General features: G+C 39.3%; 1 protein-coding gene across 2 annotated transcripts in view; it reads right to left on the reverse strand.

Moving 5' to 3' along the window:
- Positions 1-2,627: 2,627 nt before the first annotated feature.
- ZEB1 (zinc finger E-box binding homeobox 1) overlaps positions 2,628-21,361 on the reverse strand; it is a 55,230-nt gene continuing 36,496 nt past the window's right edge. For both annotated transcript variants that reach the window (XM_053466526.1, XM_053466528.1), the window contains exons 2-9: positions 17,577-17,774; positions 15,165-15,221; positions 14,635-14,796; positions 13,455-13,657; positions 12,157-12,262; positions 9,984-11,761; positions 4,019-4,199; positions 2,628-3,828 (exon numbers count right to left, since the gene is read on the reverse strand). In XM_053466526.1, the coding sequence (XP_053322501.1) occupies positions 3,311-3,828; positions 4,019-4,199; positions 9,984-11,761; positions 12,157-12,262; positions 13,455-13,657; positions 14,635-14,796; positions 15,165-15,221; positions 17,577-17,774 (3,203 nt within the window). In that variant the 3' untranslated portion in view covers positions 2,628-3,310. The remainder of the gene's footprint in view (positions 3,829-4,018; positions 4,200-9,983; positions 11,762-12,156; positions 12,263-13,454; positions 13,658-14,634; positions 14,797-15,164; positions 15,222-17,576; positions 17,775-21,361) is intronic.

Genomic DNA, 21,361 nt, shown 5'->3' on the forward strand with positions numbered 1-21,361 from the left:
GAGGCAACGTTGGACACAGATGTGTGATTTATAATATATATGAGAGGATGTTGTTGAATATTGTGCTGAATAAAGAATTCATGTGTATAGATTAAATTCTCTAGAGAAATCCATAATGGATAGATTTGAATGAGCGTCTCATTTTGATGGTCCAAGGGCTTGTCTACGACAGGTGAATAGGATAAAAGCTAGTGATGTAAAGTAGTCCGTGCTGAGTCTGGGAAGAGGTGGTTTACCTTAGACCTCCATTAAAAGGGGTAGATGGCGGTTACCAAGGATGTTTCTATTTCATAGAGAGGTTAGGGCTTAAGAGGTTGATTATAAACCCCAGAAGATGATTAAGGTCAGGGGCAGATAGACTACAAGCCATGGTTTAAAGTCCCATTTAAAAGAAAAAAAAAAGACAAGAATACAAAAGTTACTGTCAGGATCATTCAAAAGAAAGCATAGTGAAAAACAGAAGTCTTCTGTTTTACAAGGAAACGAGCAATCGCCCAAAATACAAGGCCATGGAAAACATGTAACAATCTGCTATCGATACGTATAAATCACTTAATATGCTCTAGGAGGCTGCCGGGTGACAGATACACATTAGACGTAAAAATCATCGTTTCATTGGCTAGCATACAGATGGAAGATTCATTCATTCGCTGAAACCATGAAATAAAAACGCAGACAGACAAAGTTGCTGATGTATTTTATTGTGAGAGAGGGAGCTTGGTAAAAAACTAGAAAATGGCTATGGTATAACAACGAACATAAAAAGGTATGTTTTGTTTGTTTTTTTTTCCCTGAAAAAAAAAAAATCATTCAAAAACAAAATAAAATATTAAAAGAGAACAAAAAAAAAAAAACACATGAAAAAAGGAACAAATTGGCACAAAAAAATGTTAAACATTGTTCCCACTTCCCAATACTGTATTGTAAAGTTAAACTAATTTGGCTTTTCTAAGGACAATTACCATTACGGTGGTTACGTTTATTAAAAAATAAACTGCAGGGCATCATGCCATTAATCGCACAGTGAATTTCAAAACATAGTATTTTTTTTTTTATATATATATCAAAAACCAGATAACGGTAAGATGACTTCAATCCAACTGTAAATCTAATACATTCCTTAAGTAACCAGTTCTACAGTCCAAGGCAAGTAAAAATGTTAACATAACACTGTTAAATCAAATCTCAAATGCAAGAGAACCATTTGTATCTCTACTTTAAATCTTATCAACTTTCCAAAATTTCATACTAAAATATATTATTGTATTAATACAAACTACAGTTTTATACACTAGACTGTGTAATAAATAAAGAAATATAAAAATAAGACACATAAATATAAAAGTTTTCTAAAACTAAAAAGGTACATGTCAGTAAGAAGGGTATTAATACTGCCGGGTTTTGAAGACATACAGTACAAAACGTTGCACAGGTCTAAACTAAAAGAACTTAAAAATAATACTGATAGGTAATCTTCGCTAACACCATTAATAAAACGAGGTCTGCAATAATTAGATTTTTTTTTTTTTTTTGTTAAAGAAATTATTGGCAAAGTTAATTCTAACCAAAAATGTAAAAACAGAAACTGGGTGTCCTATGAGAGGGTAGCAGGTTTTCTTAAGAAATATCATTTTTAACTATTTACAAATGGATATACTGAAACCCGAGGGTTTCTATTCTGATCGGCCACGTCCGTCGTACAAATACAGCTTCGCTTTAGGAGGCATTTAAAGGCCGCAATGAGTTCCCCGTATTACAACGCTTACTTTTTTTTAAGATTTCCGCATACTTACTAAAATGTAAAATATTAGAAAATCATTAGAAATCAACGTTTTCGATTTCTATTTAACAGGGCTTTCTGCTCAGAATAGAGTCTTCAGAAAAGGGCAAAGTTTGGTAACTTTTATGTTTATTAGAGGTCGAAGCGAACATCCGTTCACAGTCTAGCCCGATCTGGAAGTAGCTGTGCCACGCGGGGAGGCATCAAAGGATGGGGACTGTAACAGCTATACACTGGCAAACAATGTTAGCGCTAAGGAGTAGTTTACCTGCCGATGCCCTTCCCTATACCCTGGCGGGTTCCAGTCGGCTAAGAATATGTTTTCTTTTAACAACATTCTTATTGAACTGCTTGTTATCAGAATGCTTACTATTTAGAACATTCATGAGCAATACAGTATGAAAAGCAAGTAAACATGACTTTTTTTCTTAAATTGACACCAAAAAAAAAAAAAAAAACACGCAGTTTCAAATACCTTAAACCAAACACATGTAACTAATAATGGATAACACTGTTTAAAAATGTGTTGGCTAAAACTGCACAGAATAACATCAGTGCTAAAAAAAAAAATGCTACTTATTACAGACCTCGGTTACACGAAGGCAGGTTCATGCCTTTAAACACGCGAGATGGCACTTACAGCACGGATATCTTGCATAAGGCCAGCAGGAGATACATAGCTTCAAATCCTTCATATATTTACTACATATTCAAGCAAATACGAACACTGATTTTGCTGTTTTTTTTCCCCAGAATAAACGGTTAGTCCCTGCAATTAGAACTTCGTGAAAATCGTAATTACAATTTCAACCACATCAATAAGAACACACCCTTTAACCCACTATGCTTTGCTTTTTTAAGGCTAAAAATATGCTGTCGGTTATAGTTTGCCAACTATATGAACTACAAACCTCTATTCTTGACTTGGACTTGGAAAGGTAGCAGTTAATGTTTAACTCTTTGAGTGGCAAAAGGTGGCCAATGCCTGAAACATGCCACAAATACTGCAAAAAGTTAAAACATGCATTCTTTTGTAAAGGAATTCTGTAGTGCAGATAAAACTCACATTTTCATCAAATATAATACTGAAGCGGACTTTAAATGTAACTGTAATAATAAAAAATAAAATAAAAAAGATAAAAATTTCTCCCAAATGTACAAACTAATCAACCAACACAATGAAACGTAATACTGATAAAATAAATGTCTCCAGATGTGTATGAGTAGAATGTGTAGGTTTGGTAAAACCTGATTAACTTTAGCTTCCGAGTCATTTTTTTCTCTCTCTCTCTATATATATACTTTTTGAACTTGCATGTAACAAAGTTGTTACTAAATTTTAAAATTGCTGTGAAAAAAATTTCTACGTTTGAGATTCAGGCACACCTGGATTTTTTAACACAGTAGTGAACCGAAATCACAGTATACAAGTACTGTGTTTCAGAGGAAAGCATGTATAATATAGAATAAACTTCATTATACTGTAATTTCAAAAGACATTTCCATACTGGAAAATAAGAGAAACATCTGCTAAGTTTGGGCAACGTCTTTCTCCGAAACATTCTTTTCCACGTCTTCCTCGAGACTCTTATCATCCCCGTCCTTCGAAGTACCTTCTAATTGTTCTGCCTCACATCCCGTTCCTTCCTCTTCTACATCATGCATCAGATCACATTCTTTGTCATCTTGTCCATCGTCAGTATCTTTCTCATCGTCTTCCTCTTTCTCGCTGTCTTCATCCCTGGCGATGCTCTCACGCTCATCAGAGTCTATCTGCGATGGAGATTCTTGGGAGTCCACGTGCTCGCCGCTAAGGTTCCCCTGTCCTGGGTCATCCTGCTCCGTGCCGTCACGTTCCTCGGCTTCTTTCTTGCAGTACGAGTAGCGATGGTTCATGTGCTGTGAATAGGATCCGGAGTGTGAAAATCGTTTCCCACATTTGTCACATTGATAGGGCTTTTCTCCAGAATGAAGACGCATGTGTTCGATCAAATGGTGTTTGTGTTTAAATGCCTTTGTGCAGATTCCGCACTCATGTGGTCTCTTACCTATAAAAGAAAACCCAAAACATGATTAATTTTACCTGCAAAATGCAGAAGGGTAAAAGAACAACCTACAACTTCTGGCTACTATGTCACTGTGGCGAGGGGACAGCTGGAATAGAACCACCAAGGTCAAAATGTGTTGCCTTCTATGACCTAGCGAGCGCACATAAAATACTTTACACGTTGTACACACCTGTGTGTTCATATTTATGCCTCAGCAGTGAACTGCTTTTCTGGAATATTTTGTCACACAGATCGCAGGCATACAATCCGTTATCCGTCTTCTTCAGTTTCTTTTTGGGTGGAGTTGAATCAGAATCATTTTGATCTTCTACATTTGATACGCCTTCTGAACTTGTGTCCTGCCTTTCATCCTAAAATAAACAATACAATATATATATATATGAATTATAAAACAATGTTTCTTCCTTTAACAGAGAGAAAGACATAAAAATGAATTACAATTAGTTCGTAGCAATAGTATATCATTAGTATATTATACTTTTTGGATTTTTAGAATTCAGCATCTTCTGTATCAGGCCGTGCTGTCACGTTCGTGACTCTTATACTCCCTTTTTAGATTTTCTTTAACGGCACATTCTGCTAGCCAGTTTCTCTTTGGATTTTGTGCTGAACCCAGCCGCGCCGGATCAACTCCATCGCAAAGGAAATATCGACCATGCGGCCGTCCATAAGAGCAGTTTGGATCCGGAACGCGAGGCATGTCTTATCTACACAACCATCTCTTACTTCTCCGACCACATTGCACACAAATGAATTATTCTGATGGTTTGTTGGCAAACGGATGGTAATATCATAGAGAATCAGCATATTGAGGAGTTCCTCTTGATCTATACACGTTCAAATCGTGCTATAACAATATACAGAGTTTCTCGTCCTCTGCATTCTAACCAGTGATTAAATAACGGGGCTCGTTTTTCCGAAACATTCTCAGGCTTTTAGCCACTGCTAATGTTAAACAAGACGAGTCAAAAACAGATTAACGGGGACCTGGTGCCATCACAGCTTTTAACGTAACTCATTTCATTGATTGAAACTGCCTATAGCTTGCACTATTTTGTTAATTGGTGCGTTTGTTTTAATCTAAAAGGTAACCTAATGGAAGCCGACACCATGTTTTTGAAAGAAAAGCAAAATTTGTCAGAAATCCAGTGCAGACGGGGTTAATGTTATAAATGACTATTGTAGCAGGAAACAGCTGATTTTAATGGCCTGTTATCACTCCCATCACTCCTGTGTTCCAATGGCCCTTTATCACTCCCATCACTCCTGTGTTCCAATGGCAGTTGTGTTCGCTGATCCAAGTTTAAGTTTAAAAGGCTAATTGATCGTTCTAAGAAACTTTTTGCAATTACGTTACAGCTAGAGATATGAAAACAGCCAAGTGACCCCAAAACTTTGAACGATAGCGTATATAGTTCACCAAAATAGAATATTCAGAAGAATAAGACAACGAAAGACACTGATATATATAGTTCGATTTTAGGTGACACTTTGATACCCCAGCCTACATTCCTACAAGGTATAAATGACGAGGATGATTTTTATAGTTCAGGACACTTACAGATTGAAACTTTTTGATGCAGTGAATCAGTGAGGATTTCTATCACCGATAACCACAGATCAGAGGAAAGCGTGAAAACATTAAAGGATTATGAGCTATATGTTAAAGGATTACGAACTATGTTTGGAACATAAAACCCTTCTGTAGGAGGGAGTCAATCCTCCAAGCGGTGACATGTCAGTAGGTACAGATGCACTTCAAAGGCCTTTCGGAATGATGTCTCGGTTCGGTTTTACCTGCCTGCTGTCACTAAATGTCCTCCCCGCCGCTAAGGTTTTTCCACCGTTTCAATGATTTTGATCGAGCTGCCAGAACCAAAGCTGGGAGATCCAGAAAATCGGGCCTAGTTATGACCCTCCATGCCTGGGATTTGACTCCCAATTAACAAAGGCTACCTGAAACACTCATCAAAATTCAACAACTACATGGGAGAGAAAGAACATAATTGGGAGGAATAATCGTACAGATCCTGAAAATAGGAAGTTAAGGTAGCTGACCCCCTGGTTTCCTAATGCATGTTCCTTACTGTACTCTGTAGACATTATTTCATGGAGTGCATTTAGTGAATAGAACTGTACAATGCAGGATTTGGCAGAACGTAGATCTGGATTAAATAATCACCATTTAAAGTGGTCATTTCAAGTCATCATCCACATAATTACAGAATATCATTTCTTATGACGCCTAAAAGCCACTAAGGGACGTCCTCCAGAAGCGGGGATTATGGCGTCCCTGCAAGCAGCGTGAGCACTAAAAGCTGATGTTATTGATATATTCTTCATGAGGTGATGTGCCGACGGGTACAGCTCCTCTCTGCTGCTAACGGACAGAGATTATCGGCGCTTCGCCGTCAGATCTGACTTTATGGCACTTACAAGGTTGCGGAGAGTGTTTTTAATAAATGGAATCTATGACGAAGCCCCCCACCTTGCAGCGCGCCCCGTAATTCATGACACGGAAGAAGGATTTACTTCACAGTATCCATCACGCTGAGCTATTTCGGACACATGTTGTTTGGAAGAGAGGGAGACCTTGATCTCATCTTCTAGATGATGAAGCTGGGACCTGAGCTTTGTACGGGGAAGTTGTGGAAGTATTTATTAAACACTCATCTAAAGACACCAGAAGGCTTGTTTTTCCCTCAGAAATCTCATGGTGCGGCCACAACCACAAGGGATTCTGGGTAGGCGCATGCAAATAAGATCAACAATGATCACCTTTTGCCTCGACTTTATACATGGATCCCTTGAAAGTATTTTATTTATAGCGAGGCCATCAGTGCTTCTTGTGCAAATCACATCCACAGTTGAAGGTGCAGACCGTGGAAAATTACCCAGGAAACTGCAAGCTGGGGATCAAGCGCACACCTCAGGCTCCATGCTACCTCAGCCCTAAAACCAGACAGCTTTTTCTTTGCCAGGGCCTAGCAGTCCCCTTGAGCATCTGTGGGAGACCATCCTGATCCCGCCGAAAGGCCAGGGCCCAGAGGTCCCCCTTGAACATCTGTGGGGGACCACCTAGATCCTGTCAGAAAGTCAGGGCCCAGAGATCTCCCTTAATGAGATTCATCAGCATGAGGTCGTCCTGCTGGCTTAATACTTGAGGTAGCCAAGAAATATCATTACATAAGTTATGGTGGGTAAAGGTGATGGAAAACCCTTCCACATAAAATTAAGGGGGTAGTATAAGTATTATTAAACACTCATCTACAGACACCAGACAAGCCAGAAGGGTTATTTTTCCCTCAGAAATCTCATGCTGCTGTCCCAGCCACAAGGGATTCTGGGTAGGTGCATGCAAATAAGGTCAACAATTATCACCTTTTGCCGCTATATACACTTTATACATGGAATTCTTGAGAGTAACTGCCCGTAATTCCATCACCTTTACCCACCATAACTTATGTAATGGTATTACGGGGAAGTTAAAACGATAATTGATGCTGGGAACGCTTTGTGACATATTTTAGAACTGGACCATTCATTACTCTTTTTCTTAGGGACGATACATGTATCACCTGCTTCATTCATCATCAATCACATGTAGTACTATATATTGGTCCCACTCACACATAAATACATTTATTTTATACTCATTTTTTTTTTATATAAATTGTCCAGATTAGAATATCTTTCTAAAACTTTGTTTGGGTAATCTGTGTGCCAATAATAAATAACTAAAACACCAGCATATCACAGATCAATGTAAAAAATATACAGTTATAATATTATATGTAGGATGTGCACTGTTCCAGATGTTAGCGTGTACCATGAAAGCTGTGCATACTTTATACCCAACACACGCAAACGCTATATATATATATCCAGCTACACGCTATTACCACGACCTACAAACACTAAACACCTTCTAAATAGACATTCCAAGTCCTATTAACATAGTAACCTTGCCAGCAACGTCCCGCAATCTTCAGTAACCTCACTTATGGTGGTACGCTTTGGCCAGACTACATAAAGAAACCACTTATTACTGTAATTAAGACGATTCATCGTCTATATTACAAAACGAATGAGCATTTTCGTTAGAATGCCTTGAAAATTCGATTTCATGTGACTTTCCGGCTGTTGTTAACGCACCGCGGGGACGCAGGTGTTGTGGTTTGTCTTGAAGTTCCCAAACAGTCAGAAGCACCACTAACAATGTTTTTTTGAGATAATAAAGCATTAAAACCAGGTATTAGATGCTTGCTTTTGTGCGTAGGAATGTTTTGTCCGGTGCCAGAAAGAGTCACTTGTAAAGTCAATGTTTATCAATATTCTGCCTTGTAAGAAGTGGCCCATAAACTCACCAGTTATTGCTTAATAGTTTAGATGAGTGATGTAATAACTAGCTGAAATAAGGATGGATACTAACATTTTATTCTTCATATTAGTGGTGCCCTATTTTAACACTTCCTGTACTTACATTAAATGACCACCAGGGGGTGTCCAGAGCATATTTTCTCCAATACTGGATCCATTCTATGTATCATGGGACTTTCTTGCAGTCCCTTTTACCCGTGCTAGTGAGTACTGGACAGGATTGTCAGCGGTGTAACGCTGGAACGTCTTTATGCCACATGGGTTAGTGCTTTCTACACATACTTTACACCGCCTATACCAACACTGGTTTTTGGGTACACCGTCCTGCTTTATACACTTCCATGTGTTCCCTCTCCATCTTATAGCTGGATTAGTGCGCTTTATCACAGGTACAGTGAGTGCCTCTGGCTTTTTCATACATTCTACTTTGCTACAATCAAACCTATCAAGCTACTTATGACATAAAACCAGGGAAGTCTCTTCCTAGATAAGTAACCCTTTTAGTGCCATAGGAGGTATACAATGTAAATACACCAAGTTAACAAAATACTGGGAAACCAAACATGCATATGACACGAAACATGTCTGGAAAGAAACAGACCATGTTTAAATACTGCCAACCAAGTAAAATAGAAAATAAAATACGGTATATCAATGATATACATTATTTGGTCTTTTTACTAAAAGACAACAAAAAATTATGAAAAGACCTCATTGTGAGGTCGAAACGTTGTTCTTTGTCTCAATAAATCTGCCTGACGTTGCCTGGAGCCATTATTTATTAACAAAAAAATATTAGACACACTTTATTAAGTTAATTTTTTTTGTTGTCTATGAGGTAGAGACACCAAATGTAACTTCTGAAAAGGAGCGCACTGGAGTGTTAAAGGGTGATTCCGCACCGTACACAAGGGAAATTAATCCACTAAAATGTATCACAATCTTCTTAAAGCGGCGCTCCTATACTATTTTGCTGCACACAAACCCCGTAAAGGATTCTTTAGCGATTGGAGTCGCTTCACGTAACTCCTCCCCCAGTAACTCCTCCCCCAGCTGCCTTTACTGGAAGCAGGAAACATACCTTGGTACACTTTCTGCACACGCTCAGTAGAACATGCATTTTAGTCAACGGGAGCTAAGCAACCACTGAAATCCATGAAGGCAGCCAAACATATACAGTAAATCGTATGTTTTGCCAACATACATGTGATTGGCTGCTTCTTCAGTGATATTAATGGGAGTGCTTCTGAACACGAACAATGTAAATACTAATGCTTCCTGGTGAAGTAGAGAAGCCAAGAGGAGTTAAATGAGACAGAAGATTCATTTTTTAACTCCAATAACAATGCTTGTGCCAATATGCTAGAGGTAAAACTCAAAAGTTCAAGCAAAATCAACTCAAACAGGCATTAAAAAGGAAACTTTTGGGAACAGACCGTTCCTTTATGTTTCTGTTTCACTGATCAGAGCTAAGTAGTCAAATAAAAACAATAAATACATCACACATCCACCCATAAGTAAATGTCAATGTATATTCACAAAGGGAAAATATAAAAAAGCATACTATGCATTACGCATTACTCATAACATACCCATAGTATTAGTACCGGCCGCCTTACGCAGATCCCATGATCCTTATATATATTCCCCGGGTACTGGGAAGCATGGCAATACAACCAAAGTGACTAAGAAACGATGACACGAATCATGTAAGAAGTCAGAGATTTACCAAGGTGGGACACGCGTTAAATTACCTGATTTCCATTGGTTTGGATGGTCTTTTGTTGGGGTTCTGGAACGGCAGGACTAGCAGTGGTTGCGTACGTATAGGTTACTTGAGGAATTAAAATAGTCCGCTTGTTGGCAGCTAGCGCCCTTAAACACGGTACACTGTTCTGATCGGTAATGGCAACAATAGTCGGCAACTGGGCAGTGACTGTAGGAATAGCAATGTTTATAGGATTGGCACTTGGGTTTATAATAAGAGCTGGTTCTGATTTTGCGACAATGTCCATTTGCGTTGGCTCTTTTTTCACACAAGACAAGTTCAAGGGTTCTTCTTGAACAGAATAAACACCGCTCTGGTAAACACTAGTTACGGAAGGTCTCTCTGCCAAGTTCCCTTGCGGCTTTGGTAAAGATAAATCAAGAGGTTCTACTTGATTCTCTTGGTCTTCTTGTACCCCATCAGAGTACCCCTCGCCTTCTGAGTTTTTGAGGGAAGAGAGGTTTAGTGGCAAGGGTGAAGCTGGGACACTTGTCGAGCCATTAATTGCTAAAGGTTCGGAGGGTTCCTTTTTCAGGGGACTGTTTACGTCAGTTGGACTATTGTTAACTTTGCCTTCTTCTTTAGATTCAGTGCCGTTCTCCAAGGAAACGCCGTTCTCTCCGGCTTTTGGAGAGGACGGCCTAGAAGAGTGTACGGAAATTTCTCCGCTTTGCATTTTGTCAAACCAGTTTTTTACCACGTCTAGTGATAGATTTACAGAATCTGCGATTTTTGAAAGCTCTTCGGCGTTTGGCTGTGCGTTCAAAGCGTAATAAGCTTTCAGGAGAGATAATAGATTTTTCTGGGGTGGCTGACTAGGAGTAAGATTCCCGTCTCCGATCTCCACAGACATTGACTCGGATTTAATGGTCTCCACTTTGCTACATGCGGGAAGCGGGTTGCTCTTTTTCTGACCACAGTGCTCGACTTCTTGAAGTGCGTTGATGTCTGCCGGGTGATCGTCGGGGAGCGTGCAAGTGCTTTCTTTAGTAAACTTGGTGTCTTTTTCTGTTTTTATAGTCAGATCCTCGGGTAGTTTCTCAGGCTTGCAAATTTCCGCGGGAGCAGGCGTTTCTTTCTTCAAATTTTGTGGAACGAGTGGAAGCTGACTTGGCTGCTCTAAGCTGTAATTGATGATTATTTTGGTTGTACCGTCTTGATCAACCAAGGGAAGACTGAAAGCTGAAATGACCGAGTGACCCGCTTGCTGGATTGTTGCAGAGGTGAGGGTTCCTTGTTCTTTGGATGCAATGTTTGCATGATTATTTTCTAACATTTTAATAACATTCCCATCGACTGCTACCTTCAGTACATTTTGAATGTCACTAAGATTAATGCTTATGGGCGATACCAACCCCATCGTTGGTAGGACAACAGCTTGTACCACACCCTGAGGAGAACTGGTTGCTTGCAGAGGGCTTCCACTGCTAAAGACGCCATTTTGCAGAGTGCCCGAACAATTGATTCCTGACGTGACCACGATCGGCTTAATTTCATAATCCACGGGTTCAGTTTTAATTTGGCTTACTGGAAGCTGCTCCTGTAAAGGCTTATTTTCCATCTTTTGCCGGATCTGTGGCCGGGCCGGACTACCCGGGGAAGCAGAAAGGGAAGGGGAAGAGCATTGAGGGGTCTTTAGACCAGATCTTGCCCGTCCGTTAACTGGAATTACGCCTATGCATTTCTTGCTGCTTATGTGGGAACTATATGAACCCGAATGAGAAAACCGCTTCTTGCAGTTAGAGCATTCATATGGCTTCTCTCCTTAAAAATGTAAAAAAATAATAAAAAATGGGTGAGAAACTCAATCAATTCCTTTTTTTTAACAAAAATAACAATGGTCAATATTCAGTCGTTTTAGTGTTTTGGTAAGAGAGCCTCTTTAAATATTTTAAAGACGTGGCTTTTCTGCTTGAAGAGAAAGAGACGTCTTTTCGGCAAGTTTATATAACTCAACGTCAGAAAAAAAAAACGCATCATAATTCTTAGAACCGGTCCTCCTCGTCAATTAGCTTAATAAACAACATGGTGTCAAATCGCCCATAGAGAAGTAGTAGGTAATGGAAGTCAGAAACATGTATTTCCTCAGAAGCCCATCACGCACCGTCAAATATTTCTCTAGCAGCATGCATATAGAAGCCCGTTATTAATGTACATACCACTGTGAATCCGTAAATGTTCCTTTAGATGGTGTTTGTACTTAAAAGCTTTTCCGCACTCTGTGCATTTGAATTTACGGTTACCTCCAGACTGCGTAATGTGCCTCTGTAAAATGAAACATAAAATATATATATATATATAATTAAAATAAATACAATTTTTATTTAAAAAAAAAAAAAAAGTTTTTTATTCATTTGGTTGAAAAGGTCAAAAGAGGCTGCTGTGATAAAATGATCTACGGTGAAGAGAATCAAAATACGTATGTTTGGTGCTCCAGACTCTACAAGAGGCAGCTGCCAAATCTTGAAACATATTTCTTAGATTCCGTTTTTTCTGGAGCTGCGGCCCATTCATTGCCCGCATCATATATCCCATCTTTCTGGAACCAAGATTTACCGGTAAAGAAAAATTAATTCAAGCCATACGTCATTCAATAAAATTTAAAATCACTAAATTCATACACAAGTGTATCGCAGGATAATGTAGGATAAGCTGAATGTGGGGGCATCCGGTACACGTGCCAGATTATCATAAAAATATAGATACAGCACACGTCTTACTTCGCTACATACGTGTAGAGAGGAACTAACAGAGCTGGTGACCCATACACAAGTGAGATGACAAGACAAGAGGCAAGCGAGTAGATATTGGATCACAGATCGGATGTACTCATCATTGTATGTATTGATTCAGGGTTCAGGGTACACACACACATCTGCTATGTTTATACATTGAGAAGGGCTGTTTCCACTTTTTATAGCATGTTCTTTCATAATGTTTAATGAAGAACACTGGTTTGGTATGGAATTTTTTTGTAAAAAAAAATATTTTTTTTTAAATCATTTTAAAGACACAGCATTTCTGCTCAGAGGATATAACACGACTTTAGGTAGAGAAGGGTTTTACGAGATGTCTCACTGATATACCTATGCATTATACGGGGCAGCCAAACTCATCATCAGCTGCCCAAAAAAAGGATGTTTGGAGCTAAGACAGAGGATCAGTGAGGCAAGCATAAACTTCATTGATCTCTAATCAGTGCCCTATAATGAGATGGACCCGTCAAGGTTTTCAGTGTAGTTTCTTTTTTCATTGAGAGAGTGGTAGATATGTAGAACAGCCTCCCAACAGAAGTGGTAGATGCTGATACAGTAAGGGGAATTTTAACATGCATGAGACAGGCATAAATCTATCCTGAATCTAAGACAAGGCCAGGGACAGCTTGAGGGTTTTAACATTGTTTGTATCTGCTGTCAAGTTCTGTGTATCTCGCATACATATACCGTAGGGCACTTACTTGATCCTTTCCTGACTTGTGTGAAGTCATGTGACGATCGAGCTGCGTTCTATAAGCGAACGTGTAACTGCACATGGAGCAACTGAAATTGTCTTCGTTTTTTTCATGGCGGTATTTAATGTGTTCCTTCAAAGACGTGTAGCGTTTGTATCCCCTATCGCAATACGGGCAGGTGAGGAGCTGCGAAAAAGCGTCAGGCGTCCCTGTGGAAGAAAGAAACACAATCAACCAAAACCTGCATATACTAATATATCAGAGGTGTATCAACACTATAAATACATTGGGTTCCATAAGGGCCCCTCCTCGACCAAGTAACTCCCCAGGCAAGGAGCCCCTTTCGTCCCCCACACAACACGCCATATCGTTTTTATACATGTAGAATGCCAGTGAAGACATGGAGGCTTTTGTTGCACCCCTTTCAGGTACCAGACCCACTTCTACACATTGGGGGCATTTTCTATAGTGACTGCCAGCACTGTCCCCCCACTAAGACCATTAAAACATTTTAATAAATTTTCATGTGTTTCATAAACTTACGGCAAAGAAAAGGATCAATTAACCATAATTACAGACATTGGAAGTTAAGACTCACTGGAACAGGGAGTTTGTGTTGAAGATTCACTATAATGCCCATAGTGGCAAGGTGGTAAAGCGATCAGCATTCTACGTGTTTCCATAGTGACTGCCCCAAATCTACAAGTTTTACCCCCAGAATTGCCTTTTATAAATCTGACCGGATCGAACACCAAGAAACTTCATTATTTCTCTTCCACCGTGTATACAGTCCCTGGTACTGGAGTTAAATGCTACAGTATATTAATGTGCGGCAGATAAGGGGTTAAATCCTGCTCCGTCACTGCTAAACACCCACAGCTTCCAGGTATAGCTAATTGCCCTATTGCATGGGGTAGCTAAACTCTCGTCTTCTACTGGAGAACTGGAACTGGAGATGGGTAACCAGCAGCGAGCAGAGCGCCCGCCGGCGGTCCTTCAAGAGGATGGCAGGAGACAAGCCGAAAATGTGGCCACAAAAGGGAAGAGATGGCATCTCAGGACGGCTTCAGACAGCTCCTAAGGACCGTACTAAGCACTCTATTCTATAACATATATTTCATGGCGCTGCCGGTTTGGGGACCACTGCTGACTGAAGCCGAATCCCATTTTGGTATAAAGCGATTACCATTTTCATCTTGACCGGACGCCTCAGGTGTGCCCTGCCTCTGGTCATCCTCCGGTGCTTCCGGATAGATTACTGCCGTGTCTCCTTGCTGTAGGAATTCCTCAACATTCGGATCATGGTTTTGTTCGTTTTCTTCATCAGAATCACATTCTTCATCTTTGACTACAGACAGAGTAATTGACATTTCAAACAAGGTGTCTCTGCTTAGACAGAAATTGCGCAACATCCGTAAAGCTTCCTACCTACGGCGTACAGGGGGCTTATTCTGAGCTGTCATACGTTCAAACCACAGGGAACATATAGCATTTATTTAAGTGACGATGAAGCAATATTATACAAGGAACATTTGGAATGTCTACCCTGCATCAATGGATGGGATTTTTTTGTACTAATTAATCCCGGTAACACGGGCCAATTACTGGATGTGTTGAATATGTCCTTTCTCTTCTGTTCTCAAGGTGTGGAAAGCAATCCTGTAGGTGCAACCGAGACAGCAAAGGGAATCATATTTATTATTAAAAAACCCTCACCTGCACCTCCGACTCCGTCCGCATCAGGCCCCAGGATTTCGCTGCCATCCACTGCTTCTGAAATAAAAAGGTGAAACATTGCGTTCTTTAATTGGCGTAAACATTCACACTACAGGCACTGAATAAGAAGTTGTGTTATTCTTATACAAGAAAAAAGATGTTTTAAACAAGCCTTTTTATTTCATGTTAGTCGCAGTTCCCATGAAACAGCTTCCCAGCAGATGTGGTAGAGGCCACTACATAGAGTATATTTAAACATGTGGGGGATAGGGATATGGCGACGAGACCGACGACTGATTAAGGTCCGATCCCCTACATCGGGAAAAATGGGCAGACTGGACGGGCCAAGCGGTTCTTATCTGCCAGCAAATTCTATGTTAACGGATCCTTGCTTTTTTTTGATTTGTGTTTATCCATCTTATCTGTCACATTCAGAGTGTCTGTAATCAATGGAGTACTTACCTCGTTAGCACGATGGGGAACTAATTTACTAATGGGCAACCAATTCACTAATGAAGGTCTATAGGGAAAGTGCTGTACAAGTACTGCCATACGGTAATCAGCACGGCGCGGTTTAGGAGCACATGGCGGCTACAAGCTCTGCGCATAGAGTATAAGAAATCACCCTTCACTGTAGTATTAAACGGCGGAATATTTAAAGGGGTAGTCTTGGTATTAAGGAGTCAATAGCGTTTCGAAACCAACGGAGTTTTAGCTTTAGTTAAAAAATAAAACAGCTACTCAAAAGATGTAAAGGGTCAGGAAGATTTTACATGTCCTAATATCACCCTGGGGAGTTACAGAAGACCAAAGGGACACTCCAGCCATCGTATGCACATACATGCATAGAACAGATGAGTTCCCCCTTTAAAGCATGGCTTTCTACACCTTTAAAGTGCGTTGGGGTATTCTGCAGAATCCCCACCTTGTGTAGTTGCCTCTTTCCCCAGCCTAACAGAACACGCGATATACTCAACCTCAGCCAACTCCAGCACTGGCTTGTGTGAGGGTCCTAGCTGCCTAAAGAGACCCCCTCGCACGCATGTACAGAAAGCACTCATTTTGATTCCAATTGGAGCTATTCCCTGCTGCTGACTTGTTTACTTCCAGCAGGCAAAAGTGGCATAAAAATGGGACCATGGAGGGCACCTTGAGCTGCAGCTCTCTTTATTGATTGGGCTGTACGAGACATTAAACTGTCCCTTTAAAAAAATGTATATATTAAATAGACAGCCAATCAGTCACATGCATGTAAATGCTATGTTTTAGGAGCTGAATGTTCTAACATCACTCCAATGGAATGTCATTAATCACTGAGCTAATTATAAAAATGTTAATATAGCATTTTTTTCCTTATGGTCTAATGATTAATGTAGAGAATTTTCATTTTAATTCCATTACAGACCATTATAATGAATTACTATAAGTGTCGTAACATATTCTGATCGTATGTTGGCAGAGTTTTAGGAGAATTGTGGAAATCGTGTCACCAGCTCAGGTGTGAATGAAGACGCTCACTAAGCACCTGTTATAGCCCGTCCGAGAAGCGGCCTCATCTGATAAGCCTTCCTTTTCCACTTTCATTAAAACAAGAATTGCAAATCCACAAAATTCCTATTATTTGGGGGATTGGTTTAAGAAAACGCTCATATGAGCAAGGCCTTTTGCTCCTTTAGTACCGGTTTGTTCTTGTGTGTAATTTTAGATTACTTTAATGACTCTGTTGTAACAGCGCTATGGAATCTGCTGGCGCCATATAAATAACTGTAATGTAATTGGCAAATACCTCATCAGTGGGTCCAACAGAGCTGCTGCACATCCAAGAAAAGACCAGATCAGCAGCTAAATCAGCCCCATCATGTTAAAGCTAGCGGCCAATAAACGGCATGTGTACGTCCGTTAATGGAGTACATCAGCAGCCTAAGATGATAGAGGCGCTGTTGGGCAACAACATCCAGCCTGGGCCTGATCCCTGACACTTCTATTGACAATATGCCCCCTCCAAGCACGTTAAAATACACATTTGATGGTATATGACCAGACATGAGCCTGGAATTAGGTGGAATATATATTTATAAATTGCTTTATCGTACAATGAGAGGAGTGGGCAGCACTGCCACCCCCAGCGCTTAATAAACCCATCCCAGGACGATAACAGAATTAATACAAATGTCTTTTCAGCAAACGAATGTACAAGAAAAACTTGTTATAAGATTAGAAATGGACAACATAACCAGCCAAAATGTGCCTGACCTGCTTAATTACTCTCTAAACGCTTAGATTAGAGTTCAGTTGGTTGCCTAATGACGTTGCCCCTTAATATAAACTGTTCTGCTGGTGGTGGGTCAACTGACTAACCATGAAATATTACACAAGCTTCGTAGAAACCCGATTTGGGGAAATTAAAAATACCTTCATCGTCCCAGCAGCTCGTCCCGCTCCCCTTTGCCGTGCCTTCTGGTAATACTGTTTGGGCTGTTGGCAAGTCATCCTCTGGCACGCTGCCTTCACCATCTGCTGCATCTGTAACACTTTCCTCTTCCACGATGTGCAATTTGTCTTCATCATCCGAATCCGAATTAGTTTCTAGCACATTGTTATAATTGGTAACTGTGGGAGAGAATATGAAAAGGCTCTGTTTAGCGAATCCAACTCATAACAATGATGTGTTAATACGATTACAACTCCAAGAGCACACACAACGATGTCCTGTGACTGATTGGCGAGAGTCGACAATCAGCAAAGCTCCTAGGATGGTAATAAAAACGGAGGCCATCAATTAGTATATATAAACACAAACGCAGAAGAGGCCAAGGTACGGTGGAAAATGCCAAAAAAGAAGACTTGATTATTTATTCGCTCTCATCTCTAAAAATATATTAAAAAAAACATTTAACAAAAAAATAACAAAAATAAAAATCAACCGGCGGTCATTCTAACCAGTCTGAAACAATATTTTTTTAATAGTAATTTTGGATAAAATTTAGGATGTTGAAACTCAGGAAAACTAAAATCAAACGTTTGGCATTATTTAAACTAAATCAGATCAAATCAGTGCTATTCAAAAGGTTAATATATATTTTTGCACATGAAAAAAAAATACTGGCATTATTATGTCAAATAAAAATAAAATCTAAAAAAATATAGTAAAAATATTGTAAACGTTGAATGTTAACTAAAAGTGTGTTACATTTGGATGGTACAAAGAACCAATGAGAAATACGACATAATTGAAAAAAATACATATATAATAAAAAAATAAGTGTTTCTTAAATCTCCAAAATAATCCAGTTACAAAATAAAAGAAATATTTTACAAATAAACAGACATTTTTAATGTAAAGGACAGGTGTTCTGTACAAACATAATTTAGGTATGATTCTAGATTGTGAACTCATTTAAGCAGGGCTTAATTCTTTACGTGACACACTACTTCTAATGTCCTGTTCACCCATTGTACAGCGCTACGGAATATGATGGCGCTATATAAATCAATAAATAATAATGCTATGTTTTAATGCACTAGAAAGAAACGTTTTTGGGATCTGCTAACAAATGTGTCTTGTATTTATGTGTAAATGTATTATACGCAAGAAAAAGAATACCCAGAAAAAAGAATCTTGCCCCTTTCAGGACAGATACAGGCCAAAGTTGTTAAATTTTGTTTAAGTATTGAATTGAGCATAGAATGACATCAGAGCTAGTTAAAAACGCACCACTGTAACAAAATAAATAATGTAATTGTTGTTTAGAATCATTAATATCGTGATTATGTAATATCAGATTATGGGATTATACAATTTGAAGAGTGAACTAACTTTTTATATTTGAAAATTATTCTAAGATAAAATAAAAGTATTTCCCTGCATTCTCTTTCAAACACACCATCCATACAACAAAACGTCATTACACATAAATCAACAAATAACAAGGTATGCTCTTCCGGGCGGTGGGCTTAAAATTTTAACTAATATTTATTTTATAGGAAATGTTTTATGGAGCGATAGAATTTGAGTTTAAACCCAATGCAGCCTTTGCATCTCGTAGAGATGGATTAGCATAAATAAAATCCATAGAAATAATACAGAAGGAGAACAGGCGAGAGAAAGAGAAAGCGTCTCTTTACAAGAATTATTAGCGCTACTTTTGCATTCTATTGACGAAAAAATACGTTTACAGAACTCTAAGTTACTAAACATATTTTCCATCCTGTAATAATTAATCATGCCAGGAGATTTTGAGCCAATCATAACACTTCTAACCCCAGACGAGGCCAATTAGGAGACAATGATGAATCATTCGATACTTTCAAACGTAACTCTACGGTTTCGATAAACTCAGGGAAAAATTGCATCAGTCCTTCCAATGGACACTAAAAATTAAAAAAAAAACAAAACCTAAAATTGATTTTTTATGATAAATAGAGCAGGCATTCGCATCCATGCTAATTTATCTTATCTTTATCTTCTAGCTTATCCTGCTCACACTGCGGCAATAAGGTTTAATTTGATTGATGACATAAATGACCTGAAACATATGCCAACAGAGAACGGGTAAAAAGCAATCATCTGCTAACAGTGCTTGCCATGGTTTAAAAGGGGATGGAACAAACACTATTAAATAAATAACGGAATGAGGTATACTCTATGGCAGGGGTGTCCAACCTAATCCTCGAGGGACACTAACTTTTTAGAGTTTTATGATTTCACTAATTCATTGTTATCTGCTGTTCATCATCAAACCCTGGTGGAGGAAACACCAAAAGCCCATGTTTGCAGGGAAGAGCAACCCGGAAAAAAATCTAGTAGATCATGGACCATACCAGTATCCCAGCAATGGGGGGATATAACTGGGTAACCCGTGCTGTTGTTTAATCCAATGTTTAAAAGCATTAAACACATCCAACAATATCTAACCCATACATGATTCTAGAATGGATACTTTCTGGATTGTTTAGGGTTTTGGTCTGAGTGGTTCTCTCATACTGTTCGGTGATCTATGTTTTTCCTAACCTCCACAGCCCTCGGAACGCCAGCTGTTTGGAACGCAGGGCTCACCCCTCCTCGGCACTATTAACGCATTACATCAGCCACAGGTCTCGGATGAAATCAGGCAAATTTAACGACGGGCTTCTCAGTAATAGAATTACGGCATTTTGTTCTACCTGCTACGAGGTGACCCTTTCCTTCAAAACAGTGTAACTAAACATGAAAACGTATTCCATTCACCAGAACTGTGATCTAAGAGATACATTTTTCTATATCACAGAATGTATTCACTTCACTTACTGCACAATGTGCGGCATCATGGCTGGCTTCATTATACTTTAATACATGATCACTTTGATACACTTTTACGGGGATACAGGCATCCCACAGCTTCCCATTCCAGCAGAATCACTAGTGGAATAAAGGGAGTGCAGTACAGATCCTAACGCATCAGAACAGCTGCATGCATGACATCATGCGAGGGGAGTCCTTCTCCTTCCAGCGATTTCACACATGCAGCTGTTCTGGTGCATAAGGACACTACGGTAACATGGTTTTACAAAATATTTGGAATAGTTTATGTCCACTTTGTATTCTGTTAAACCATGGACTATTGAAAAAAAGAGTGGTTAACACAGGGTCAGGGGACACATCCGCACCACCCTCCACAAAAGAAGAGGACGGAGAATCTTTCAGCGGAACTATAATTATTAATATGTATTGTTTTATATAGCTCTATCATATTCCGTAGCGCTGTACAACAGGTGAACACGACATAATAAGTAATATAACAACTTGACTTACAGAAACAAAAGGTAAACAAATATATACATGACCTGACGGCCTGTTCGACAACAGGACTGTACAACGAACAAGAGGTCAATCAATAACTTGAGAAAAGGCATTTTCACATAAAATAGTGGAAAGAGTTCTTTACAGTAAGAACAGCAGGTGTGGAATTCACTAACTACGGAGGTCGTGCTACCGAATTCAAACAGTACAGAACGCAGGCAGGGTTTTTCCTTTCTTCTGTGTCAACGGCATGGAGAAGAATAAATGAAAGGTTGAACGTGGGCCTTTTTTCCCACCTTAATTACTATGTACTACTATATGAACCTCTATGACATATACATTCATACCAAGTCACCAACGGCACAGATGTGGAATATGGACTGAATTGTAGGGGAATGGTGTTTACAGAACTGGAGTC

Source organism: Spea bombifrons, chromosome 5, assembly GCF_027358695.1.
Source record: "Spea bombifrons isolate aSpeBom1 chromosome 5, aSpeBom1.2.pri, whole genome shotgun sequence".
Classification (NCBI taxonomy): Eukaryota; Metazoa; Chordata; class Amphibia; order Anura; family Pelobatidae; genus Spea; species Spea bombifrons.